The 13,346-nt window shown below is 40.7% G+C and overlaps 1 protein-coding gene across 3 annotated transcripts; it reads right to left on the minus strand.

Moving 5' to 3' along the window:
- Positions 1-52: 52 nt before the first annotated feature.
- pmm1 (phosphomannomutase 1) lies at positions 53-13,256 on the minus strand. 3 transcript variants are annotated; one of them, XM_005468396.4, is made up of 9 exons: positions 12,834-13,256; positions 12,597-12,702; positions 11,674-11,791; positions 10,639-10,715; positions 10,346-10,437; positions 10,006-10,105; positions 8,388-8,463; positions 5,318-5,433; positions 53-4,029 (listed from the first exon to the last, which is right to left on the minus strand). In XM_005468396.4, exons 2-9 carry the CDS (start codon positions 12,669-12,671, stop codon positions 3,907-3,909), a joined length of 777 nt encoding a protein of 258 aa, XP_005468453.1. In that variant the 5' UTR covers positions 12,672-12,702; positions 12,834-13,256; the 3' UTR covers positions 53-3,906. The 3 variants fall into 3 exon arrangements, with proteins under 3 accessions (XP_005468453.1, XP_019213731.1, XP_003443257.1); XM_019358186.2 differs by having other exon boundaries at positions 12,597-12,726; XM_003443209.5 differs by lacking the exon at positions 12,597-12,702.
- Between the last annotated feature and the right edge of the window lie 90 nt (positions 13,257-13,346).

The raw sequence follows: 13,346 nt of genomic DNA on the forward strand, positions 1-13,346 counted from the left end.
AACATGAAACATATACAGGCTTCTGCAAGCGTTTCCTTTAAGAATAACCACCTTTTGCTGTGTTGTCTTGTTTGTGGTCACTTCATTTTATCGTTCGCTTGTTGATTTGTTTGTGTGTGTGTATGTCAGACTACAGGCTTTGTGTTTCAAATAATGCAGTTAAAAGTTGCACTTGAGAAACTTTCAATATGAAAGCTGCAGCGGTACTCGAGACATTTGTCTTAGTTTGTTTAAAAAAAAATCCTTTCGACAAAGGACCTGGAGCCATGGATTACTTGTGTGTAAATTTTTTTTTCTATTCATAGAAATATATATGTGTGTGATTTACTGAGTCATTGTGATTGTGAACTGCCAATGCGTTCTCTTCCCAGAGCGTCAAATCCTGCTGTTCTCTCAGATGCGGCTAGCGTTGGCAAATTATGCATAACATGTCCTTTGATGCCTGGACCTCGACACACTGCCTGTGGCATTTGTGCATGCTGCAAGTTAATGGCCCTCTTTTAAAGTCCACATGAGGAGCTTGAAGGGATGGTGACGCTGCAACTCAGAAGTTAGTTAGCCAGGATTCAGTGGTTTGCTTCCTGTTTGAGAGCTTAACGCTTTGAAATGTGGTTTACTTGTTTTTTGCTGGATGATTTTAGTTTTCAGGCGCTTTTTATTTTCACTTTTACTTACTAATCATGTTTAGGCACTGAACACTGCTTGGTTTATAAAGAGCTGCTTTCCCAGCGAGTTTATATATGACATGTTATCCTAATTATTTCACCACTTTTTTGTCACTGTAACGTCTAACAAATGCAAAAATGTCAAAAATAAATCTTGAAAGATGGGGAAAAATGTGATCCTAAAGGGTTTTTGTAACACACCTAATGTCTAAACCTAAAAGGCCACCATGTGTGTAATTGGGAGACGCCAGTGGCTTTACCAAAACAGCAGTATTAGACGCCATGAGAACGAGAACGGGCTGCAACCAACTTGACTGCGGAGTTGCAGAGCTGGGTGCCAATAGTGCATATTGTCATATTGTTGTTCTTCAGGTTAAAAACTGTACTGTAAATCATTTTATGTGTTCCACTGAGTCTCTGTCTTTCTGTCAGTGTCACTGCCCGAGTTTTTTGTTTTTTCATTGTGAAATTTTACTTCATTAATAGGCGTTTTTGTCTTTCTGTAGACGAGCCACCATTGTGGTCATCCTAGTCATCACTTCTACTGAGTCTTGAAAGAACATTAAAGCAGGTTATGAATCAGTTGACTCTTGGAAGGTGTGTCTATTTTGAAAAATGACCACTGACCACTGCAACTCAGGCAGCTTGTGTGGTAGACGGCTTGCAGAGGAAATGCCTGTTTTTGGTGGATGTAGCTGCTGGAGAGTCTTGTTTTAAACTGTTAAGCTGTTAATATGTATAAGAATTAAGCAATGATAAAAAAAATTGCATAAGTAAACCAGGAAAAAGGTGATCTTTCCTTAAACAAGAGGTAATTTACCACAGTTTATTAGAGACTGATTAATTTTCCTTCTAAAACATTAGAAGTTCTCTTTGAGCCCATTTTAAATACAAGTATGTGGTTCTATTGCTGACTATGAGTAACAAGCCTCTATTATTGCTCAGTAACTATTTCATGCACAGTTAGTTACATGCAATATAATATTCAATGGTTTAATTGGTTTTTAATTGGAAAAGAAATTATATTAAGGTTTGTTTCAGGTATATTCAATATAAAACCAAGTATAAACAAGTACAGCTTGATATTATAATCCACCCATGCATCCACCATTCAGTTCAGGGTCATAGTGGACAGTCAGCCAGTGCAGTGATGATGTTTGCAGCTTGATTGGTGGACAGGACAACTTGAACATGTCCAGTCAGTGGGAGGAAAGCGTGGTGGTGAGCGTGGAAGGCAGGATGTGGATCATGTGCAGGAACAGGGGCTTAACACACAATAATCAGCTGATAACAGTCAAAGAAGATGACAACAAAGAAGAAGGAAGCGAGAAAAAGAGCTGTAACACAAAGCATGAATAAAATGACAATCCTACAGCTCTAAGTCAGAGGGCATCTAGTGGCTGGGTGGAGAAAGGCAGGTAAAGGCTGTTTACTGAAGAGCTACTGCAATCTGGCTTCAGTCTTAAATCCAACCACAGAGAGGTGGAACTGGACTTTTTTGTCTCTGCAGTGTGAGCACCACCAGGAAAGGAATCGTGACAAGATTACAGAGAAAGTTTTTGTCAGCCTGAAGTGCTTCACATGTAAAACAGCTGAGAAAAACACCAACACCAACAGAGAGCTCTGGCTGGAGAAATGAGTAGACAAGTTATTCCTGCACACTTTGATTTTCAATAAAAATTTACTGGAAAAAACATTTTAGTCCTTGGACAACATATCACACTGAACAGAAAATGAATAAACATTTAATACGGTTCATTTCCATCCATATGTTACCAATCTTACAGTATAGTCAGTGTTACAGGCTCATATTCAGATGCGCATGTCAGTCTACACAACCCCTGTAGGCTTTCAGGTTGAAGGAGTGCTTACAGTCAGAAACAGATATGTTCCATATATGACATAGTAAAATCCACATATTCGCATCAATGATCCATGATGTACGATGGATTTTTTCAGACCAATAACAGATGTGACTGAAAAATGATGCTAACACATTTTAAACATGATTAAAAGGCATTTTTGCAACACTTTAAAGAGGACCTATAATGCTCTTACATGAATGAACACCTCAGGCTTCAGACTGCTCTAAAACCTCAGTTTCACAGAGTTTTTTCCAATATCGGCTCCATCTACGGATATCCTCAGTACTCAATTGTCTCCTGTTGTTCTCAAACCTTTGGTTTAGGACAAGCAGCCAATCAGAAGAAAGTTTGCATAAGAAGAGAGGAGCTAAAGTGGCTTGTTTCAGACAGAGGATGAGCTGCAGCAAGGTTCAGTGTAGGATAACTAAAGACTAGCGTGAGTCAAAGAATAAATATAAGCAGCTGGAAATAAGCCTGATGGTCCACTTTAAGCAGCTGTTGATGATGTCATACAACTGGAAAACCATCAGCAGATGCAGTCACGCGTATCACATGCAGGCAAAAGTACAGCTTTTGAAAAAGTTTCCATATTGAGTCACATAAGTATACAGTGGCAGTAGCTTAATTCACTGATTACAGTAAATTCACCGAGTCAGAATCTTTAGAACCTTCCCTTAGATGTGATTTAAAGAGCTTTGAGAAGCAGAATGAGAAATGGCAGCAAGCTTCTTTCTGTTAAAGAAGTTAAAACATAAATCCAACGTCCTTGTGATCACACGGTAAAACAGTCAAACACGTACAGTTCAGACATTAAAACATCTGGAATGATTCCTCTGTATCCTCAACTTGAGATTTAAAAACAGGCCCTTAAATCCGATCTCGTTTTCATAGAAATTCTCATAGAATCATTCTGTTTAATATCAGTCTCTCACACTGCTCGCCTCCATCAGCAGAGTTAAAAAGACAATACCAATTATTGGCAAAAAATTATGTCAGCATTAGTGCAAATCATCAATCTGGAGAATGACATTATTTAAAAACTGCATCAAGTGTTACAATCTCTCAAAGTGAACGTGCTGCACGTCACAGTAACGCAACTCTCCGGTCAGAGAACATCTCCTGGCACAGTCCTCTGCACATGTAACACTTCCCTCGTCAACATCCCTTCTTTTCTTTAAAAAAAGAACTGCGACTTTCCGAACAGGTGTAGCCCATTCACCCCGCTTCAGTCCATTTAAATTTAATAGAAATATTAAAAACATGGAGAGATCAGTACCTTTCGTCAGTTTAAAAAAGCCTGGGCTCGCCAGCAGACGGCCACAGACTCGTGTTCAGACGGGGCTTGTGCATGAGGAGAAAGGGGGCAGTTCGGGACATCAGGACTCATGTGGTAAAGCGTCAAAGAAAATCTCCCGACAGAGCCGAGCTGTGTCCTCTGGAGAGTAGACCGTGAAGCCGATGGTCCGTGGGTCGTTGAAAATTTCATAGTCGTTTCCTCCCTGCAGAGAGAAAAGATAAACCATTAGATTAGTGCCGCCTGGTTTGGCTTGTTTTGTTCTCTCTGAGCAAAACAAACCATAAAAAACAGATAAATCTTCATTTGGCCGAGGCCTGATTATTCTGGGACCTTTGGACTGAGATTGCAAAACAACTGAATGAACACTTAACAAGCAGGAGTCTTTCCAGGGTTTCCCAGAAGTGCAGTGCTATTGTTTCTCTCCACATCTAAACCCTTTTACATTCTCATAGAGAAAACTAAGTTATACGTCTCCACGTTATTTCTGTCAAATATGGTAAAAATGAATTTTGATCAAAACTTATCAAACTGATTCAAAGAGAGATTTTGGTCCATATCATCAGACAGTTGCTGAAAATTTGTCAGATGGTATAAGGGATGGACATAGTCAGATAGGCTGATGTGTTTAAATGGTGCTCAGTTGGTACACACACCATTACACCACCAGCAGCTTGAACCACTGTCATAAGGCAGGATGGATTTCATGTTGTTTAAAACAAATCTTCTGCTTCTGTAGCCCGCTTGATATTTTCTATTTTTCTGTGTAAACGCTCACATTAGGCCATCTGATATCAACAACAACAGCACGTTCAAAGTCACTTCTTCCCCATTCTGATAGTCTGAAGTGACTGAGCAGGTGTACCTAATGAAGCGGCCAGTGCATGTAGAATCTAATGCTATTATTGAAGTTACTTTGTCAAATTTCTGCACTTCTTCTAGATATGCAATTGCTCATAAATGAAAACATCTAGGAAAAATACATACAGGCTTAATGAAACTGCAAAACTCCTTGGTGCCAATTAAATATCTCATATAAAAGTGAAAGCAAGTCAGATTTAAACCTTTAAACCTGCATTCTTTCTGATGGCCAGCAGGGGGGGACTTATCTGTTAGCTAAAAACAAGTCAGACTAGATGGAAATCATAAACACTTTCCTCGCGAGTTATAGTTTCAAGTCATTTTTAATAGAATAGACATTTATTTTATAAACTATGGTCACCATAGGAAAACAAGTGGTACAATAGGGCCTTACTTAGAGAGTGGTTACACTGTGGCTGATGAGTTGTGACAATGTGAAGAGTTTTTCACAGGAAATGTCTCTGTTGTCTTCAACGTGCCAAAGCACAAATCCAGCTTTATAAAATATGAAAAATGAGAGCTTGATTGGCCAATCAATGAGCTATTTCACAATCACATACAGTTGGGGTATTGTAGTCTCCAGGAAATTCCTGCTTTTTAACCGTTTATGACTGCAAACGTGGTGAACTTACATCTGAGGTCTCATTGCCAAAGAAGTAGATGGCATCCAAGCCTTCCCTCTCCAGCACCTCTAAACACAGTCTCTTGTCCCAGCCCTCTGGGAAAATGTCAAAGCTGATGAGGCCACCTAAGAGGAGATAATGACAAGAAACATGGCTGTCATTATAATGACTCAGACGTTAAATGTACACTGTGAGTTTCGCGAATGATAACTTCTAAGAATAGCTTGTAGTATAAAGAAAAAAATTAAACTTTTGGCTTCTTACTGGCAACATAAAGGAGTGTTTTTCTAGGAACTTTGTTGGCACAAAAACCCCACCGTACTAGGAAAAGGAATGTGTCCCCAAAACACACTTATCTACGTTAATCTTTGTCTAAACAGCGTTGAGCACGTTTCTGTGTTTAAAGAGTCCTGTTTGTGATGTGTGGGATCATGGGAGCAGAGATATTATCATGGCTGCAGGGTGATTTATGTTGCAGCTGAAGTTTTTTTTTTTTTTAACTTTAAATGTAACAGAAGAAGCTCTGTCGTTGCTCTGTGCTGACTTGAATGACCCCGGTGACATTTAAACTGTGAAATGTGGGTGAAACATCTCGCTCGGAGGCCTTTAGCAGGACGTCTTTCGTCCCTCTTTCTCTCATCCTTCCCCCATCATACCTTAAATTTTTTGCTGTCTTGTCTTTCAGTTAAAGCCTTTAGAGCTCAAAAACAACAACAAAAGCCGAGAAGCTTCCAACCAATCAGAGCGCTACTTCCCTCACACACCCTCCACACGCCTCTGTCCTAAACACCTTCAACCTCAGACTTTAAACAGGGCAGTTCTTCAGTCACATCTGTAATCAACCCATCCCCCTCGACATGCATTCTTCACCCTCATCAACTGCCCCCAGATGACTGCTGACACTGCACAGATGTACACATCTGACCTTTATCAAAACTTACTCAACCGCTCCAACTAAATAGTTATAAATCAGCTTCTTAATCACCTTCCTCATATAAACAGAGCCCTCTTTAAACCACAGGCATGATTTAATTGAAGAAAACACAGGGTGCTCTTTACCTTGTGTCAAACGTTTGTGTGCAGCGTGTCCCTTACATTCTGTACTCTCAGTGCAGACTGGATAGAGTGTCACTCAGTTACATAACTCCTATCGCAGAGATCAGCTATATCACTTAACGGGGCAGCCATTCGCAAGAAGATAAACTCTGAGCAAAACAAACTAATAAATCACCACCGCATCACATCTGCTGGATCGACTGACCTGTTTCTTTAGGTGTCATTAAAAAAACATACACACAGCTGCTTTAAACATAAGAGAATATAACTATATGCTCAGTATCTTTCTATTCATTTATCTGGGGAAGTAAGATCTCATCCCTTCTTTTGCTGCTACATGCCGAGGGTGTTCACAAGCAAGTTTGCCAAGGGTAAACAAGGCCAGCTGTCTCGCATGTGGGCAGCCTTCATGCATCACCAGCTGAAGTTCACACCTCACAGAGCACGTAAGCAAACATCAAGTACTTGATTCACCTTCCCTGACACACTTTAATGAAGCCAGACGGGAAACAGCATGTATGTAATAGTTAACCGAGGCCTCTGATCAACAGCACAAGGTCCAAGACACTGCATACAGGTGGGAGACAGAGGGGCCTCTTTGTAAACTGAGATAAGATACAGCAGGCAGATAGATGTGGTTTGTCATTAAACTACAGTGAGCTGAACACTGACTTGACTGAACATAAAAACAACCAGTAAGACGGTCTTACTGGTCTGACAAACCAGAAGAGTGAGTCGCTTAAAATAGTTCAAAGCCTTAAAGAACCAGTGTTAGGCTGATGATGGTAAACTGATTCGGCTGATGTTTTGATGATAACTGAAGTGATTACCAGGACAAATACATTACAATCAGAGTCATAAAGTATCAGTCGCACACTATTTTAATCATTGCTTCAAGAGGTGTGTCCCAGTAATGTCAGCTTTCATGCATGAAGGAGGATTTACAGAGAGTTTTATTACATTTATCAGTGGGTGTGAAGTAGGGCTGGGTATCGATCGATTTAAATCTGGGAAATTTTGACAGTCAGAAATATTATAATTCAGATCAGTACATTTACATATTTTTGTATCTATAAAAAGGAAGGTGACACACGCAAGTCTTTATCAAAGGTGTGAGCGTCACAGCAGATGCCTTTGTGTCAAAGTAGCTGAAGATAAATCACAGAAAAACATGAAGGTGGTTTTTCCTGGCCTGAGATTTTATAAAAATATTCTGCAGTACATCAAAAACGAAAGAAAACCATTAATCAACATATGAACGTTACCTCTGATGTCACAGCGGTTTTATTAGAGACACTAAGCGTTTTGCATTTTGCATAATTTTAAAAAGTTTAAATTTGTTCAGTATTGAACGGCAGAAATTAGGTTTTCTTTTCAGAAGTATGTAAAAGGGGAAAAAAACAGCGGCCGACAGCGCTGTAAACAACAGTAGACTTGTGCGTAACAAGCAAGCGAATAATGCAGAAAACAGATTTTTAGACGGGAAACTGTTCTTTAAGTACAGAGAGAGAGAGAGAGAGAGAGAGAGAGCTGTGCATCCTGGTGGAAGCAAAACAGTAAAAGTCAGAGTTGTTGTTTCTTTTGCTGCTGGTTCGGTCAATATTGTTTGGAGAGAGATCAAACTAACAGCTTTAGAATCAGCGCAAAAAGGGCGTGAACACAAAGCGCGGACCCGCCAACAGATCAGAATCAGCGAGCTGTCGGCTTTCAGCCCCAACCGTGTCCGTGCTGTCAGGTGAGAAAGGCGACGTCTCACTGATCCGCGCTGTGTGTTTACGTCTTTGTGCAGAATCCGTGTACCTGCTCTCACTTACTGTCTTAGCTGTTTGGTGGTTGTTGAAATTTTGTGAGATTTCACCTGAGATTCTGGCATTTCGGGCAAAATAAATTTATATTAAAAAATCGATTCAGGATTTTAATGAATCGATTTTACGTTATCCAGGCCAGAATCGATTTTAATCGATAAATCGATTATAAAAACCCACCCCTAGTGTGAAGATGCTTTGAGTTTAAACTCTCTCACCTTTAGTAAACCGCAGTCCCTTCCCAGCAAACTCCTTTTTCAGGGCAGCAACAAATTTCTCCCTGATCTTCTCTCTCTGTGGAGGGAATGACAACCCAATTAGCTTGATGGAAAAAACAAATTATAAGTGCTTTTGCAAAGTGAAAGTTCGTCAAGTTCACAGAAACTGCTGCAGTAGCCATGTCATTTTCTCTATGAACACAGCAGAGGATGCAGTAATTTAAATGTTAGCAGGTAACTGAAGAGTTAACCTTCAACTTCCTCCATATCGCCTGTCTCTGTGAGCCATCAATGGGGAGCTTGTTAAGCAGTCCTGAAAGCTCGCCATTGTTTAACGTCCTTTGTCTTTGTAACCGAGACAGTAACACGACTTGCTGTAACTCTCAGTGACTGATATTTGATATTTAATTTTGAGGTTCATATGTCAGGACATAATAAAATCAATCATCTGGTCCTTCAGCTTCTAAAGTTATTTAAATCTAAAACTATCAAATGCAGTGTGTGAAAAACTTAGTGCACTCCATGAGCAGATTGTAGAAACACCTTTAGCAGCAATAACTTGAAGAGCTATGGAGGAATTCTGTCCGACTCGTCTTTGCAACATTGATTCAGTTCATTGTGGTTTGTGGATGTTTGCTTATGCACAGCTCTCTTAGGGTCCCACCACAGCAAATTAATCAAATTAAAGTCTGGGCTTTGATTGGGTCACTGCAACACCTTCATTCTTTTCCTTGTCAGACGTTCTGTTGTAGATTTGCTGATGTGCTTGGGATTGTTGCCCTGTTGCATGACACAATTTGGACCAAGCTTTAGCTTTTAAACAGATGGCTTCGCATTTGAGTCTAGAATACTTTGGTATACAGAGGAGTTAATGGTGAACTCAATATCCGAGTGTCCAAGTCCTGCGAGTGTAAATCAAAGCTTAATCATCACCGTGCTTGGTAGAAGGATCAGCAGACAGCCAGAGATTGTTTTTTAGACTTAAGGAGGTCCTATTTTTACTCATGCAGAAATTCTGATCCCTTATCCTGATCTGAATTAGCAGAGAGCTTTGTCAAGGTAAGCGTGTTCAGTGTTGGATGAGTTTTCAGTTCAACCGATTTAATGCGAGTTCCCTTGGTTAATGTTATCTCTAGAAGGCAGTGCATGTTCACAGTATTCAGTCTTGTTCACAGGTATTCCCAGAATATCTTAATTTAATTTATAAAATATAAATATTGACCTGTCCTTGTATCCTTATCAGTACAATATCGGCACAAAAATTATTGCAATGCTATGCTTTATCAATTTTTTCCACCGCCCCTAGTGTTTGATGGTTTGTCTAAGGTGTTCATGCTGATACGCTGTGTTTTGTTTTGACCAAACATGATGCTGTATATTAGGGCCAAACATCGTTACCCTGCTCTCGTCTGTCAAAACGACTTTGTCCCAGAAGTCAGATGTTAATCAGATGTTTTTTTTAAATGTTTTATTGCTTTTTTTTTCTTTTTTTGTAGCAAAGAAATGGCAGCTTAACTGCACTGCAGAAGTTTTGCTGCTGCTAAAATGACTGCAGGGACAATAAATAAATACACTGGTGTTTGCTTCTGAATAAAGTACTTCTGCCAATGAAGTTTACCTTGTCGATTTCAGAAAATTCAATTCGCTCCTCTGGCGTGCAGCTCCGACCGATGGGGGAGATGTTGATCATTCCGTTCCTGAACTCAATAAATGTACCCCTGCGGCAGAAAGGCATGGTCAGGACATAATACTTGACTTGTGAAAAAAACTTTTAAAGTATTGTTATAGCTTTATATTTGATGAGAAATCCCAACATAATTGTTTTCTCTTGCTTCAGCGCCTCAGGTCAGTGCTAAAATACCTCACATTCCTGCAAAGCTGGAATTCAGGTTTGTCTTTCTGCCTTAGGTTAAAATAGCTTGTAGCCTAATTCTTGTGAGCTCTTTTTACTATCTCACCTTTTCTTTGGCAGCTTGATGAGTCCCATGTAGCTGAGGCAGAAGTTGATCAGGTCCTGCAGCAGCTCCTCCCCGATCTGGTTCTGAATGGCCTGCAGGGATTAAAGTACACGAAATGACACGGGTAAACAAATGGAGTATAACTAAGTTTTACAACATGGTTTATGACAGCAAATTACTTTGTTTATGCTTTTGTGCAATCTTCCTTTCATTACAATTCTACTTGTATTCTTTTTACTGTTATTTTTTGATTCAGGACATAAAAACATGTATCTCAGTATAGGAGCACTCACATGTTTTGAGAGGAGTTTCCCATCTTTGTACTGCACCGTCCCATTCTCAGCAAACACATAATCAAACTTGTGTATCACTGCAAGAGAAGAGACGGGTCAAATGTACCTAAATGTGCTCATCTATTTCTCTTTAGCCTACATACTAAATTTGGAGCAGGTCCTTCGCTAATCTGAAGACATACCTGCTATATTTACCCAACAGCAGATTAAAGCGTATGTAACGCTGGCTGGACGAGTTTAATCCTCCTGACTTTCACACTCACTCTGTGCTAAGACAATGACAGCCATCGAGGAAGCTCTGTAGCTGAGCCTGTGTTAAAGCCGCTTTTATAACTTGAACAGTGGCAAAAGCCAGTAAAACAAAAGCATGTAGAACTGCATAAAAACATGTTAGTTACAACAACTGTATCGAATTTCATATATGCAATGTTAATATTTACCTGTGACATTGTAACACAAAGTAAGTGAGGGTTCACCTTTGGCACACTTGGCAGGGTAAATGAAACTGCCTAGCTCTTTTTAGGCACAATGCAGCTGCATTCCAGCAGTAACCTCATATTTACTGACAGGCAGGTTATCAGCCTGCCCGCTGCAGCTGGGCGTGAACTCAGCTGAGAGGCTGCTGGTGCGATGCCCAGTGTTACGATGTGTGCTTTGGCTGCTGGTTTGGGGAATCACAAGATCATAAAGTGAAGTGAACATACCATGAGAGATCAGATGGTAGTCACAGTGCAGGGCGACTAGGCTTAGCATGTTTTGACCTGTTAGTCACTGTGAGACATTTACTAACCCATTCTCATCAACTGCAACACACATGAAGTTAATGACTGGCCCAACCAGCTTGCGCTGTTATTTATTTGTGGCAGGTCTCACTTTTAGAAGGATGCTTGCTTTAGATTAATTTGCAGCTTAAATCCAAAATTACTTCCAGAATTAATCATAACCTCAGCTCCACTCCTTGCACCCTGTGTCACGGCATGTTGGGTGATGGAGCTCGCAAGCATCTGTGGCTGAGACAGGAAGAGGACCACTCACCATCATCTCCCTCCCCAAGCTGCTCTGCAATCTTCGAGTAGTCCGACCCTCCCACGATGCCGATCTTCACCTTCTTCCGCAGAGTCTGGAAGAACTCATCCAGCTCCGGGTCGATTTTCTACAAACGGGAAAAGCACACTTTAATTAACACTTTATGTTTTAATGACACAAACACACCTAAACACACACACATATTGGCATCAACAACAAGCTCAGTCTGTCTTGCAAAGAGATGTAGTGTCATTTATTTGGAGCAGATTTAAAATTTCCCGATGTAAGGAAGAAAACTCCCCGAGCTGCACTCAAAGGAGACCACATTATGCAATATCCGGGCGCTGACGCGTCCTAGACACACACACACACACACACACGCGCACACACATGCACACACATCAGTGACCCTGCATGAACCTGAGCATAGAAAGTCAAAGACAAAAGAACAAGAGAGTGTGCACAAATCAAATGCTCCAGATACAAAAACCAAAGGCCCCATTAACCCTTACATAAGTGGTAATAAAAATGGTTATTTTAAATTTCCTGCAATAAGCCAGCTGAGCCATGCATTACGAGATATTCTGCACAGCAAGATGTGTACCTCACTGAGAGGCTTTGCAGCTGAATGGCGAAGCCTGCCTTCAGTAACTTATGATAGAACAGCTTTCTCATGCACAGTTGATGTTGTGAAAGGTTAAAAACTTTGAAATTAAATTGTAAAAAACACCTAAAATAATGAATCCAGGTTTGAATTCACATTGGACTGAAACCTCCTGGTTGGCAGTTATTGCACTTTTGTTCTGTCTTTTTCTCCGAGTTGCAACTATGACATCACAGCCCTGTGATTGGTCAGTTGCAGAGATCGCCCTGGAGCACCATTAATATAACATTGAAGATATACACCCATGTGCATCCCCGCAGACCAGTACCTGGGTATGTGTACAGGAGGCGCAAAGAGCGCAAAAAGGAAAGTAAACACTGTGAGAAAGAGCACGTGAAGTCATCAGGACACCATGTTCTCCTCTGATGTTCTCTCTACAGTGAGGTAAAGTGAGGTACCTCTCATTAGAGGCAAATGATGAGGGCAGAAGAGGAGAGAGCTGTCATGAAAGCTGATCATAACCGATAACAATAATAATAACATTATCGATGGGAAGCGAGCTCACCTCTCTCGGTGGTGTCAGAGTGCCGTCCACATCAAACAGGCAGAGGACGTTTCTGTCCGGAGAGAAGCCCTGTGCTTTCTCCATCTCTTCTTCTCCCTCACTGTTCTTATCTAGAGATTTTCAGCAGAAATGCTACTGCAAGGTCCACTCTCGTGCAAAGAGGCGCATAAAAATATCTCATTTACATAAAGAAAAAAATACATCCGCTATCAGCTGCAGTGTAAAAACCAACAAAATAAAAATATAAAATGAGCTTCCAGCTTTATAAATAAGGATGATTATCTTTCTCAGTGCGAGGCTCTTCTCTCCCTTATCTTTCTTCTGAGCCGCAGTCCTGCTGGTTTGTTTCGGGTCCGCTTGGCTCAGTGAGGCAGCTCTGCTCACACTTCAACACACGCAGCGTGCCGTACGTGTTGGATTTCTCTGTTTCTGTTCTGCAGCGCTCATTAAACGACCAGCCAATCACAGCCGGGGGACATACGTGACGTCAGGAGGCGGGGCAGGTTAATTTAC

The sequence above is a fragment of the Oreochromis niloticus genome, linkage group LG4 (genome assembly GCF_001858045.2).
Source record: "Oreochromis niloticus isolate F11D_XX linkage group LG4, O_niloticus_UMD_NMBU, whole genome shotgun sequence".
Lineage (NCBI taxonomy): Eukaryota > Metazoa > Chordata > Actinopteri > Cichliformes > Cichlidae > Oreochromis > Oreochromis niloticus.

What these genes read in the sequence shown, in the direction of transcription:
- pmm1 (XM_003443209.5), bottom strand. Translation starts at nt 12,917, where the DNA reads ATGGAGAAAGCACAGGGCTTCTCTCCGGACAGAAACGTCCTCTGCCTG. An exon ending in GCTTGGGGAGGGAGATGATG is followed by an intron (nt 10,716 to 11,673) that starts GTGAGTGGTCCT and finishes CTTCTCTTGCAG; the next exon opens with TGATACACAAGTTTGATTAT. An exon ending in AATTTTCTGAAATCGACAAG is followed by an intron (nt 8,464 to 10,005) that starts GTAAACTTCATT and finishes TTCCCTCCACAG; the next exon opens with AGAGAGAAGATCAGGGAGAA.